Raw genomic sequence first — 14944 nt, forward strand, 5'->3', positions numbered from 1 at the left:
AGGTTTAGGAACTTGTTTTTTAGCATCTTCAGCGCTTGGCACTGTAGGAACATGAGGACCAAACATAACAGACTTCCAACAACCTGTGCTTTGTTGAGCGAGGATGTGACCCATCCTCCTCTGCCAGATGTTGTACTCATTTCTTTTTAGCATAGGTGGTTTAAAGAGCGAGCCAATGTTGTTTTTATCGTCCTGAGATTGTGACGTCATTCTTGTTGTTTTACAGGTACTGAGAAATCAACTATAATGGTGATTAATCCTTACTCTGTTTTTCAACGACGAACAAACGATCAGTATCAACTGTTTTGAGCGGAACTATTTACGTCAAAATGATTGTTAAATCAAATTTGACTGTTCTAGCTCTGATACCAATTGTTGGATCTGAGTTTCCTTTTGATTGTATTTTTGTTTGTAAAATAAGATGGAGATGAATGAGTGTGCAGCTGAAATTAAGATGAACACAAACGTTGTATACAATCAAATGAGAGTAATACTTTTAATCAAACATCTTTACACAAAGAACCGAATGATTGAATTTATTTCAATTACGATTACAATGATGATGAATGAATGCAAACTCCCCCTCCGCCAGAGCTCAGCAGTTTGTTCGTGCAAAGAAGACGAATGATGTGAAGAGCTAATAGAACAGTACAAAGTACTGTACTATTTATAAGCACTTGCAAACTACTGAGCATCTTTAGCTGACGTCACCATGAAAGTGACATCTAACCTCCTAACAAACTCTAACCTCTGATCTATACAGACACTGCTTGTGTTAACTACTGCTATTACATTCTATCACATGACAGACTATAGAACAACTGTTGCAACCTTCTACTGCTGTGAACCCAGCAGCACTTATCCGGATCAGCAGTGCTTGACTCAAGGCAGTAGATTGAATCAGCAGGACTTTGAGTCTTCATCAGATCTCTAATTGAGCAGCAGTTATTGGTCAGCAGTTAGTAAGATCAGCAGATAGGAGGTCATCAGTTATTGTAATCACTTTCAAGGGGAGAGGTATGTATATCAACATCTGCTTATTCTGGATCCACTGAGCTGATCCAGTTTTGGCTTTACATTATTTGTTCCTCTGATAGGGTTCAATCCCAACAGCTTTCATTCCCAACTTTGTAAACAATCACTGCTTCGGTTGTCATGCAGCTATACACCCAACATACAAACCCTTCGTGAAAATTCTGTTCCATCTTCGGCAATGGAATATTCTTTATCACTCTGGGCTTCTTGATCTGCAAGATTGTTTCTTCAATGCCTATAACTGGATCAATCCTCTTCACTTTCTTAGGATGATGTGGCTTCCAGTGTTTGAATTCTCTGAAAGCTTCAAACTTCATCAAGCCCTATGTAGGCATATCGTGTACCCTGACTGGATAAGATAATGTTCTGATTTTGGGCAATTCTTCAACATCCCACCAAGGCAGAGTCATTATATCTTAAATATACTCAAAATACTGAACGCCAAACTCTCTTCTGATTGCATAAGCATTCACTTGTGGCAAATAACCCCAACTTATTATATCTCCCAAAGAAACTTCTCTATCTCTTTTGTAATACTTCAGTGGTCTTTTGAATTTTCTTTCTGGATCCTTCCTGAACCACTTTTTCTTTTCTTCGCGTTGTTCTTCTTTCGACATTTCGTGAAAACTTTTATTCTTTACACTTTCAGCAACTTTTCTTCGCAATTCATCTTCATTCGCTTGACTGAAAAATTCAGCAAGTGTCGGAAAGCTAGAAATATCAACGGTAACATTTTCAGACTGATCTTCATCACTCCAGTCTTCAACTTCAACTTTATCATAATTATCAGCATCTTCAACGTATTTGTACTGATATTCTTGCTGCAGATTAGTGTCAAACTTATTCAACTCCTCTTCAAAATCGAAGTAAAACTCACTGTCTTCAATAACCATCATCTTAACAATCTCAGCTCTTGTATATGTATGCAAGATTTCACCTTCTTCTACATCATGTTCAAGACGTAGAATTAATGTAACGCCCTAACACGTTTTAACCTAAGATTCGCAGCGGAAAATACATACCTAAAATTTCCTTCATTACATTCTTTCTTTCACTTAAATACATTAATCTCTTTTTATAAATTAATCAAAAACTAACATACATATCTCAAATTAAGTGACCAAGTACACACCCACATACAATCCATGTCTTGACTCGATCTTCAACCGCGTACACTTCTTGATGAAACATCCAACTTGTATAGCCTGCAGTCACCACATTCAGTCACATTATTAGCAACCGGTCACATAATACAAAAATCTTAACACATGCATAATAGCGCGTCAACATGTCATGCTTTCTCTTATACTAGCCCCTTCATCCATCCATTCGATTACTCGCATCGGATTTTGGAGTCAACCTTCACTTCCTTTGTTAACATGCCTATACTTCACATTAATTCTCAATAGAAAAATGGTTAGTACATTATCTTCCATTTATATGAACATGTCCTCAAATACACATAACTTATCTTATTCATTCAAGCATAATTAAATACCCACTTAAGCATGTATTCACTCTCTATTCGAACACGTACTTACAATTTTCATCTTACATGTATAACTCTTTAATTCATCTTTATGCATAATTCATTATGTAAGTTCCCTTTCTTACCCAAACTTAATCGAATCTCTTTCTTAACCACTTCTAACCCATTCCATTAAAACTTAACTTAGTAATAGCATTGAGTCATATCTTCTTACATTACATTCAACAATTAACATATATCATAAATACATTACCAAACAAAAGGGTAAGTTCGGAGTTCACTTACCTTGCGCGTCCGTATTTGCGTTCGCTTACTCGATTGAGTCTTCTTAGCCCGTTAGCCTTCAACGCTCCCATCCATCTTGACATAATTCCTATACACTCATGTCATTACATTCACATTCTTATTAGCATATATGCTTATACATATGAACAACCATATCAAATTCACATCTAACATACGACCTACATAAAGCATACTCAACATCATTAATCCATTTAAACAAGCATAAAGCATACTCGACATCATCCCTACATAATCTTCACATGAACTATATATGTTTACCCATTACATGCATACAATTTCACTTATTATTGTCTTTTAGACATTTCCTCAAACACTTGGTGTGCGTACTACTTCCTAAGCATAATGTACAAGTATTTAATGCTTTTCTTCCTAGTTATCACTTTCATTCATCAATACAAGTAAACATCATACAAATTATATACCATACTCAATCTATATACATGTACACATCACATACTACACATTTTCACAATCAATTTCATACCCTTTCATGGATTAGACATAAACCCACTTAGCTAGGTGTAGTAAATCATCAAAATACTCAATTTATAACAATTTACTCAAAATCTTCACTTAGGGTTCGTTCCTAAGCAAGCTTACATTGTCAATTTGGCCATAACCTAAACGATTCATGCATAAATCACTACTTGTGATGTTCATCAAGATTTCTCAATTTCATTAAACATCAAAATTCAACATACCTTATTATCCCTTAGCTTGGGTGATCGTTAATTCATGTTCCTTCTTGAATTTGAGCCTCGATTCATCCTTCAATTGGATGATATATGATGAACTAGGGTTTGGCTCTCTAGAGCCTTCCCCTGATCACGTACAGAACACACACGAAGTGTGTGTGTGTGTGTGTGTGTTATTTTCATTTAATAAAACAACTTTCAAGTTATCCACTTTGGTCCCTCATGTTTTGTTTTAATTAAATAAGGCTACAACTCTTCGTTTACTACTAACGAGACCAATAATCAACTAGGTTAATTATTCCTAGTTAGTCCTCATTTTCATGTTAACTTTTCTCATTAACGGTACCTTACCCGTTTCTTAATAGTAACCGGGTTTAAATTACCAAACCCGTTTTTGGGGTATTACAATTAATCTTGAACTTTGATCAACATTTTCATCATCTTTATCAGCATCATCATGCTCCCCCTTTCCACTTGCATTTTCAGGCTCTTCGTTTGCATCATCATGAAGATATTCATCAATCTTCTCTTCATTTGATGCTTCAGTTACTTTGATACCCGAAGTACTAAGATCATCATCATCATCATCATCATCATTACCATCATCATCATGATCACTATGTACAGAATAAACATCATCTGCATCATCTTTCAGAATATCATCATCGTCTTCTTCTTCATCATCTTCATCATCATCGTCAATTTCACCAGACACTGAAGAAATAGGACAAGGATCTAGAATAGATGTTTCTGTAGCTTTTGTTGGCTCAGACACAACAATTGCCCTTTCAGTTACTTGAGCAACACCTTCAACTGGAACACCTTTACCTTTGTCTTTCATTTTAGCTTCTATTTCAGCTTTACGTCTTGCTCTTACTTCCTCAAGTTCAATCTCTTCAAATCTTTGTTCTATCGGCTTTCCAATCAAGTTTTCCAACACTTTCTTTATCATATACGCTTCATGTTCTTTCTTAGCAATATTGGCTTCTAACTCTTTATTTTTCAATTTAAAGTATTCATTCTGCTCATCCCTTCGAGCCTTTTCTTCCTCCAATTCTGCTATTCGAACTTTAAGAATATCTATGTCAGCTTGATCAGCTTCAACCTTTTTCAACAAAGATGAATTTTCAACTTCAACAGACTTGACACGTTTTTCTAACTTCTTTTTCTAAACTAACACATCATCCACCTTCTTTTGCAACTTCTTCACAAGCTCATCATTCACAAAACTAAAATCATCAAGCTTTTCAAGAGTTATATCCTCTGGAATAGGTGGAAAATCTTTAAAACCAGATGATCCGGGAGTAGTTTGTACTGGTGGTTGTGTGGTTGGTGGTGTTTGCAGGACGTGTGGTGAAGTTATAAATGGTTGTTCATGAATAGGTGATGAAATAGGATGTTGTGGTGGTGATTGTAGTGATTGTAAATGTTGTGGTGATCATGGTTGTTGTGGAGGTGGTGATGGTGGTTTAGATTGAGGTTCTTGGATAGACTTTGATTTCAGCTTGATTTTTAATTTTTGCACTGCTGGAGATACGACACGTTTTCTTGACGTAGATTTCTTCCTTCCTCCCGAAGATGGTGGTGTTACAACCTGAACATCTTTTGGTGGAACATACGTTTCATCATCATCGTCCGTACTCCTCTTTCTTTTCTTTTGTTTCTCTCTATCTCTTGGATCGTAGTTTTCTTTGATCCATTTATGTCACACCCCAACCGATGGCGGAATCATCAGGGCATGGCACTGAGCGAAACAGATTGTCCAAAAATTCTCCACAACAATTATCATTACTATTTAGTTTAATTAATACGTCCCATACCGTATCCCAAATAATAAAACAAATTATTACAGATAACAACTAGTCAAATATTCCGTTCCGACAACTCAGATTTAAATATAAATATTGTTTAAATGCTTCTAGAGACTCGATCTGCAAGATCTACAGACAACTATGCTCTAGACGCTTATTCTAAGGTCGCCTTCCTAGCAGATAAGCATCCTAATTGCCTGCCACATACGTTAAAATAATGTCAATACATAAAATGTAAAGGTGAGTATACAAGTTTGATAATAGCATATAGAGTTTGAAATAGTTTACGCATAACCAGCACGTACACAGAGGAAAACGATGCATGTTAATTATCGACATGGATCTATCGATACCAATGACTGCGGGTTGACTGTCCGAGACAGTTCGCAATACATGATTACCACCGTAATCCATGCAAGTATTTGTCCTTAACAACCCCCGTGTGAACGGGTGCTGAGTCCAAACTATAGTACTACTTCGTTAAGGCAGGTAGACAGCATTCCATGTGTAAACATAACAACAAGCATTCATTTAGTCAGGTAATACATGCAGAACGGTTAGCGTTTACATAATTGAGTAGTGTGTTCGATTGTGATTTAGATAAGTAACGTATGTAACACCCAAAAGTGCTAAAGCAAAAAGGGTTCGAGTATACTCACAGCGATTGATTGATGGATTGAAGGAAGCGCTTGAGAGTAGGGTTAGCCTGAATAGTTCGATAGTATAACGATGAGTAACTCATTAAATGGAAACAGGTGATGATGGGTCGAACAGCCTGGTCGATCGAACTGTAGGTTCGATCGAACGGGTTGTTCGTTCGGTTAGACAGTCTGTTCGGACAGCCTGTTCGATCGGCCGGTAGGCTCTGGTCAGCCCGTTCGGGCAGCCTGTTCGATCGGCCGGTAGGCTCGATCGGTTGGACTGTTCGAGTGGATTGTTTCTTCCTTTGAGTAGGATGTGTTTGTGTATGATGGCTTGTCCTTTTGAAGTTTTCGTTGTAGTATTCGAGAACATTGAAGTGTTCTTACCTTTCAGGTCGATCGATCGAACGGTCTGTTCGATCGGCCGGCCTAACCGATCGATTAGACACTTCAATAGTAAGTACTTAGCAGGATGTCACCTGATCGAACAGCATGTTCGATCGGGTGGCACTCTAATACATCGAACAATTTGAAAATCGATTAAGTGTTGAAGCATAGTATCTCATGATCCGAAGAGTAATTCAATCCAACCCTTAGTTCGATCGAACAACACTTCATTCAATACTAGACTTCATGAAATTGTTGAAGTGTGGGGCCATGTGCTAGCCGATCGGCTGGCCTGGTCGCTCGGCTGACATGTCCGATCGGTTGGGCTGTTCGTTCGAACAACCTGTTCGATCGGTCAGCATCCTGACCTAGTTGGCCTGTTCGTCTAACACTTGGCTGTTCTGATTGTTTGACGTTATATCGAGGTATTTTGGCAACGAGCTGAACCATGGCACCTTCATTCTTACTTGTTTCCCCTGCTCGGACAGGAATCACCCAAGTCCGGCCGGTGAACATTTCGGGACGGTAGTTTAACGTTTAACCCGAAGTCGGTGAACCTCGTAGATAGAATCCGATTCTTGAACCACCCAACCATTTGTATGTTTAGTGAGTTAGTTCAAGCTCCGTTTCTACCGGTTTGAAGGCATTGCGTGTAAAAGAGTTGAAAGAAAGTTGGAAATCCTTCTTTCAATCCTTCACACCATGTAAATGTTCAGATCTGTGATAGATCTTAGTTTGTTTATGTGGAAATCGGCTAGATCCAAGTGATTCTTGGTGAATTGAGGCCAAAACATGAAGTGTCACACCCTGGCTTTGGGGAAGCGTGGTTAATTTGGTGTGACTTCTTAATACCATAGCTTAATCATAACAAAGCTATATGAAAATAAAACCATGCAAGATCATCCATTGATTTAAGTTTTAAAACATAAGTAACACAACATTGTCTTAAGGCGTTGACTCATGCAACGGACACTACAACCTGATAACATAAAAAACATTGTTTGAAAGACACAACACCAACATGTAATAAACGCAGTTTAAGGACTGTGACTCGTCCAGGTAAAAGTCACATCCCCTAAACTTGGATGACTTCGAAACTCTTATGCAGCGGGAAAACGTAGCATACCGTGCCAGATCTTTAGTTCCCTGAAATACATGTAAGTTGGAAAAATCAACAAAAATTGTTGAGCGAGTTCATGTGTAAGTGAGTAATAAAACCTTTGTATGTATAAAATCCTGGTATGTAGCAAATAAGGAAAAAGAGATCACCAATGGTTTGCAAGGCCATTGATATGTGTGAAGTGCAAGTAGGAAGACTCAAACCTAGCGGATTTGGCGTTGGGTACAAAGTCACCCCAAGGTCCGTTATGCTGGGCCTGGGGCTGGGCTCGCTACACCCAGATAGATCTACCGCTACTGTCCCTCGGTCCTACAATGAGGATTAATGGCCTCAAGTTGCGCCTACCCACTCACATGATCTAAGTAGTAACCCTCCTTACCTTAACCATACCATGTAAAGAGTACTTGTAAATATAGTAACATGTATTTCACCCCCGCAGTTTAGAAAACTGAAAACATGAACTCACAGTGGTGCGTCTCTATCAAGTAAATCTCCTGATCAATCTGCTGTGCGACGACCTACACGTACTAACTCTTATTAGACGAACGGCTGTGCCTTAGCTTAAGGTTTAAGTTTTTGGGAAATAGTTAGACAACTATTTCGTGTTTACACTTTGCAAATATTTGGTAAATATTTTCCTTCCCAAGGATGGGGGTTTTAATACGTGTGCGCTCGTGAATTTTCGAAATATATTATTAAGTCTCACTTAATAAAATATATTTTATTCCTTTCTCAAAAATATAAATATTTTTCCCAAAATAATACCTTTGTCAAAATATGCGTTCACTAGTATTTTTTCGAAAATGCGTAAGTTACGTTTAAAGATCGGGTGGTATTAATAATACCGTTGTAACTTAATATTTATTGTGAAGGCGTTCGTATTATTTTGGAATCATTAACATTCGGTAATATTATTTTTACCCTAAAAATAATATTTGTATAGTTCACAAAAAAATCATAAAAATCTCACAAGTGTTGTTATGAAAAATATATATATATATATATCAAATATATATTTATCAAGTTTTATTTTGTGAAAATCCCACCTCCGACGCTTAGAAATTTTGTAATAAAAATCGTGGCGAAATTTATATTTTTGAAAACAAGCTAAAAATATATTTATAACACTTGTGATGAAAATATTTCCAAGTGTTAGGTTTTTGGAAAAATTTCGCCAGAGTTTCCCCTGTAACTGGAGGTAGCCACGCTTTTAAGCGTATCTTTTTCTTTTAAAATTCAAATAACCAATTTTCTCAATCAACAATAAACAATATTCAAACCATCAAACTAGTCAAAATAGATATAAATCGCAAAAATACATGAACTTGTGGTTTATCTAAAATAGGTAGTAACTTTCCATTACTTTTAGTGGATCTTTGTATAAATCAACTCGGTCTCTTGAGAGTCTCGTTTTTAAAGAAAATAGATTTCCACAACTTCTTGTCAACATTTACAAAAATAGTTCTTTTGTCCAAAACTTTGTGTTACACAAGTGTCTGCACACTTGTGTGTTTACAAAAATCACCCTTGTTTAGGAAAGATCCGGTTTAGAAAATATGATTTCACTTGACACTTGGTTCTTCAAAAATACCACTTGTAGATCCTTAGATCTACTAGTTTAGAACTCCATTTCATAAGAAATATTGTTTTTACACAAGTTAATAGTAGTAGTGTTCTTCATCTAACCACTTTCACACTTTAACATACTCTCGGTCATGTTACATGAACATGACTTAGCCGGGTTAGATGACGATCCGAGCTACTACTAGCATAGATCAACACTAAATAATCACAATAAAACAAGTCTTACAAGTTTTACACAACTCTATTGTTTTTATCCAACATGTTTATCATTTTTGTAAACTTTTAGCATGTCATCTTGTATGTTCATGATTTTTAACCGACAAAGTTCATTTTAACCACTTTAGAATAGATCAAGAAGGCATTTAGAGTCACTTACCACTAGCTCGAGGCTAGGGAAGAAACTAGTCGGAAATCGAGTGGATAAAAGCAATGTAGTGAGGTCCTTCGCAATCCGAGTGCACCGAGCTTCCTTATGCGCGATCCTTAACACTTGTATATGTATAGAATGGCTTGTATGGAATTGAAAGGTGGGTGGTGGGATGCCTTGGATCTCGGCCGAATGCAAGAGTAGGAGAGGGAGAGTATTTGCTTTTTGTTTAGTGGTTTATGAAATGGTTAAGATACTAGAGACTTATTTATAATCCATTCATACATGTTTATCCAATAGAAATTATGCTATCTAGATTTATGACATGGGTGATTAAAATAATCATGTTGTAAGATGGTGTCCCCTAGGTGGTAACCGATCGGTTACTATGGGGGAGGCTTTTGGTTGGGTTTCAACTAGGTAAACAAGTATTAGTTAGTTAGTTAGGAGGTTAATTTGGTTACTAGTGTGTTGTAAGTTATAGCGGGTGTTAGGGTATTCGGGGACCCTAACTGGCTCAGAAAAAGAAAAATAATGTTGATGACAATATTTTTATGTTCCGGGTTAAGTCCGGTTGTTTGGTTGGATAGTGATCCGTTAAAGTACTTAACAAAGCTTTAAAGTGTCGTTAATACTACTTCTAGTGACACAACGAATTCCCGAAACTTTGTAAAGTGTCTAGTAATATTTTTCTCATGTTTTGGCACTTTATTAGTTAGCTTAATGCTAAATTTTTATTTAAAGTGCTGAATTTTGTACTTAAAGTACGTTTTAGGCACATTCGGTCACTATAATTATCACCTAGTGACGCAGTTCTACAACCCTCTTATCCCTACACTCTCTACTAGTGTAGTAAACTATCTTGGGCTCACACAGGCCTTAGAGGCAGTACCTGCCTGGTGCTGGCTATGTCAGCACGTTTACTGGGTTATCCGTTTATTGTGCTACTGTGCTTTTGTGCATCATGTTTGTCACTAAAGTTCTGTATATAAATAATGGAGTGACAGTTGATAAAGTATGATGCAAGTATGTATATGTATCAGTATTCAAGTAATAGTTTATCCGCAATTTCAAGCAAGCACAGTAATTAAACAGTAATTAAATATTAATTAAGTCGTACGGATACTTGGTTTGGTGAGGGTTGTCACATTCTCCCCCCGTTAGAAAAATTTCGTCCCGAAATTTTAAGTTCTCCTTCTAGATGCAGGGTTCTTGGGAAATAAGTGGGGGTATTTCTCTTTCATTCAGTCCTCACGCTCCCAGGTGTATTCAGGACCATATGTTGCGTTCCAACGAACTTTGCATTCCAATCTGTAACCTCAACCGGTTCTTCAACAAAGTGGAGCGTGTCGTCAACATGAATCTCGTCGGTGGGAATGACAACAGTATCTTGAGTTGGACTTTTCTTCAGATTTGATACATGAAATGTATCGTGAACGCCATTCAGTTCAGCAGGTAAATCCAACTTGTATGCTACTAACCCAATTCTTTCCAAAATTCTGAACGGACGATGGTCCGCGGATTCAACTTTCCTTGCTTCCCGAAGCGTGCCACACCCTTCCAGGGTGATACTTTCAACAAAACCATATAACCTACCTCAAATTCCAGAGGTTTCCTTCTTCGGTCCGCATAACATTTCTGACGATCGCGGGCCGCCTTGATGCGATCCCGGCTCTGTGCAATTTTGTCTGTGGTTTCTGGACCACATCAGGACCAACCAATTGTCTATCACCTGCATCAGACCAACAAAGCGGTGATCTGCACTTGCGGCCATATAAAGATTCAAATGGCGTGGCACCAATACTGGTGTGGTAGCTGTTGTTGTATGAAAATTCGACCAATGGCAAATGCTTATCCTAGCTACCGCCCAAATCCATAACACATGCTCTCAGCATATCTTCCAAAGTCTGAATAGTCCGCTTGCTTTGTCCGTCGGTCTGTGGGTGTAATGCAGTGCTCATATTCAATTGTGAGCCAAAAGCTTCTTGGAAGGATTGCCATATCCTTGATACGAACCTTCCGTCTCTATCAGAGATGATCGAGAGAGGTACTCCATGGCGCAGACTTTGTAATAAACCTGAGATTCTCTCATGTAAATTTCAGCCAACTTGCTCGTATTATCCTTCTCCCTGATAGGTAAGAAGTGCGCAGACTTCGTTAATCGGTCCACTATTACCCAAATAGTGTCATGACCTCTTGGCGTTCTTGGCAACTTTGTAATAAAATCCATGGAGATTTGTTCCCATTTCCACTTGGGAATCTCAGGTTGTTGCAGAAGTCCTGAAGGCTTCTGGTATTCCGCTTTCACTTTAGCGCACGTTAAACACTTGCTCACATGAACAACAACATCGCCTTTCATCCTAGGCCACCAATAATAATCCTTAAGATCTTGGTACATCTTATCCGCTCCTGGATGGATAGAGTAGCGTGATTTGTGTGCCTCATCAAAAATAACTTCTCTCAAACCTCCAAACAGAGGAACCCAAATCCATTTCATAAAACATAACGTTCCTTCCTCGTTTGGCACTAATTGCTTCTCCATCCCACAGAGATATTCTTCTTCAAGGTTTCTTTCCTTAAGAGCTTCTTTCTGCGCGGCACGAATGCGCAAGGAAAGATCGGTTTGGATAATCATCCCTAAAGCCCTAACCCTTATGGGCTTGATCCTTTCTTTTCGACTTAGGGCGTCGGCGACCACATTCACCTTCCTTGGATGATATTTTATATCGCAGTCGTAATCGTTCAACAACTCAACCCATCATCTCTGTCTCATATTCAACTCCTTCTGGTTGAATATGTGTTGTAGGCTCTTATGATCTGTGAAGATTGTACACTTCGTACCATATAGGTAGTATCTCTAGATCTTTAATGCAAATATCACTGCGCCTAGTTCCAATCATGCGTGGTATAATTCTTTTCGTGTACCTTCAGTTGATGCGATGCGTAAGCTATAACCTTTTGGCGTTGCCTCAACACGCAACCTAATCCTTGACGCGAGGCGTCACAGTATACCACGAAATCCTCGGTACCTTCTGGTAGTGCTAAGATTGGCGCATTGCAGAGCTTATCTTTCAATAGCTGGAACGCTTCTTCCTGTTTGATTCCCCAATCAAACTTCTAATCTTTTTGTGTGAGGAGCGTCAATGGTTGAGCGATCTTTGAGAAATCCTCAATGAACCTTCGATAGTAGCCAGCCAAACCCAAGAATTGTCGAATCTCGGTTGGCGTCTTTGGCGTCTCGCAATTCTTGATCGCTTCGATCTTGGTGGGATCCACATGAATTCCATCTCCATTTACTACATCTCCAAGGAATTGGACTTCACGTAGCCAAAACTCACACTTAGATAATTTGGCATACAACTGTTCTTTCTTCAGCAGCTCCAAAATAGCTCTTAGATGCTGTTCATGCTCAGCCTTTGTCTTTGAGTAAATCAAAATGTCGTCGATAAACACAATCACGAACTTATCCAAATACGGCTTGCAAACTCTGTTCATTAGATCCATGAAAACTGCAGGAGCGTTTGTCAACCCAAACGGCATAACTAGGAACTCCTAGTGTCCATAACGAGTTCTAAAGGCTGTCTTCGGGATACTTTCCTCTTCTATCCTTAACTGATGGTATCCAGATCGCAAACCGATCTTTGAGTAAAAGTTTGAACCTTGGAGCTGATCGAATAAATCATTAATCCTTGGCAGAGGATACCTATTCTTGATCGTCAGCTTATTCAACTCCCGGTAGTCAATACACATTCGAAAACTACCGTCCTTCTTCTTGACAAACAGGACCGGAGCTCCCCAAGGCGAGAAGCTTGGTCGGATAAACCCTTTGTCTAACAACACTTGAAGTTGTGTCGACAATTCCTGCATCTCAGACGGGGCAAGTCGATAAGGTGCCTTAGCCACAGGCGCGGCGCCTGGAACTAAATCGATGCGAAACTCTACTTGCCTCTGAGGTGGCAATCCAGGCAAGTCCTCTGGGAAGACTTCTGGATATTCCCTCACGACAGGGATGTCTTCGATTTTCGGCTCAGCAGCTTTCTTATCCACGATGTGTGCCAGGAAGGCAGCACACCCCTTTTGTAAACACTTTCGCGCTTTCAGGCAGCTGATAATTCTTAACGGCGTATCACGCTTCTCTCTATGAACCACAATTGTTTCACCATCTTCGGTTGGAATACGAACGACCTTTTCGTGACAAACAATTTCTGCCTTGTGGCTTGATAACCAATCCATCCCTACTACCACGTCGAAGCTTCCCAGCTGGACTGGTAGTAGATCCAAAGCAAACTCACGCTCTCCCAATTCAATTACACAACCTCTGACAACTTCATTGGCTTCCACCGACTTTCCATTAGCCAATTCGATTAAGTAGGGAATATCTAACTTACTAGCGGCTAACCCAAGCATATTCTTAAACTCTAACGATACGAAGCTATAATCGGCACCAGTATCAAATAAAACGGATGCATAGCATTGGTTTACAGGGAACGTACCAGTAACGACATTGGGATCCTGGCGCGCTTCTCTTGCTTCGATATTGAAAACTCTTCAACGCGCTTGAGTCAATTCTGGGCAGTTCCGCTTATAATGCCCAATATCACCACAGTTAAAGCATCTTGGTCTTTGCCCGTTTCCTCCACCATTTCCAGCTTGATTATTGTTGTTTTGGTTCGCATTACCAGTACCAACTTGATTTGCGTTGTTGCCACGATTCCCATTTCCTCCATTGTTTCCTTGTGGGCGATTTCCATTTCCACCCCGGTTATTGTTTCTATTTCCAAATCCTCCTTGGCCTCCCCGGCCAACAGTGGCCCAGCAAGTGTCTTTTGAGTGGCCAGTCTTTCCACAAGCTTCACATACTTTTAAACCACACCGGCCAGAATGGTGACGCTGGCAGGTGTCGCACTTGGGATGGGTACCCATATATCCCTTTCCTTTCCTTCCAGTACCAGTTGTAGCTTGGACTGGTGCGCTTGGTTCTCCTTTCCTACCATCACTGCTTTTGCCTTGTTTGAAATTCGAGAACTTCCTTTTACTACCCCCGGACGACTCTACATGAGTCTCCTTTTTCTTTGGCTCAACCTCAGAAAATTTGTTTAGGCGGATAGCCTCCTCAGTGAGAGCTACGCTCAGATCGATCGCCTCAGTAATTGTTACAGGCTTGGATGAGGTCACCATACTTATGATTTGAGGAGCTAGACCCCAAATGAAGCGCTCAATTCGCTTGAATTCTGGTGTGACCATATAAGGTACCACATGTGACAGGTCGTGAAACCTCTGAACATACTCTACGATCTTCGGACCTTCCATCTTCAAATGCCAAAATTCAGTTTCCAACTTCTGAATTTCTGCACGAGAGCAATACTTTCGGCGCATGAGCTCTTTCAGCTCGTTCCATGTCATTGCGTATGCAGCGTCTTCTCCAAGAGTCTGCACTTGTAAATTCCACCAGGACAGGGCTCCGTCCAAGAATAGCCCCGAAATGTAGGTAACTTGCTGGTCTGGAGCA

At 39.3% G+C, this 14944-nt stretch overlaps 1 protein-coding gene across 1 annotated transcript; it reads right to left on the minus strand.

Moving 5' to 3' along the window:
* Window positions 1-2197: 2197 nt before the first annotated feature.
* On the minus strand, window positions 2198-14613 carry LOC110924390 (trigger factor-like). The gene is made up of 6 exons (XM_035986241.1): window positions 14355-14613; window positions 4715-4788; window positions 3909-4630; window positions 2986-2988; window positions 2810-2884; window positions 2198-2240 (listed from the first exon to the last, which is right to left on the minus strand). Exons 1-6 carry the CDS (start codon window positions 14611-14613, stop codon window positions 2198-2200), a joined length of 1176 nt encoding a protein of 391 aa, XP_035842134.1.
* Window positions 14614-14944: the final 331 nt, after the last annotated feature.

Source organism: Helianthus annuus, chromosome 17, assembly GCF_002127325.2.
Source record: "Helianthus annuus cultivar XRQ/B chromosome 17, HanXRQr2.0-SUNRISE, whole genome shotgun sequence".
In the NCBI taxonomy this organism is placed as follows: Eukaryota; Viridiplantae; Streptophyta; class Magnoliopsida; order Asterales; family Asteraceae; genus Helianthus; species Helianthus annuus.

Bases quoted from the DNA above. Each gene is read 5' to 3' on its own strand.
- LOC110924390 (XM_035986241.1), bottom strand. From the start codon at position 14,613: ATGGTGACCTCATCCAAGCCTGTAACAATTACTGAGGCGATCGATCTG. The intron at 4,789-14,354 runs GTACCCATCCCA...CACCTATTCCAG, and splicing joins GAAAGGAAAGGGATATATGG to AGGATATAACTCTTGAAAAG. The intron at 4,631-4,714 runs GTGGATGATGTG...TTGTTGAAAAAG, and splicing joins TGAAGAAGTTGCAAAAGAAG to GTTGAAGCTGATCAAGCTGA.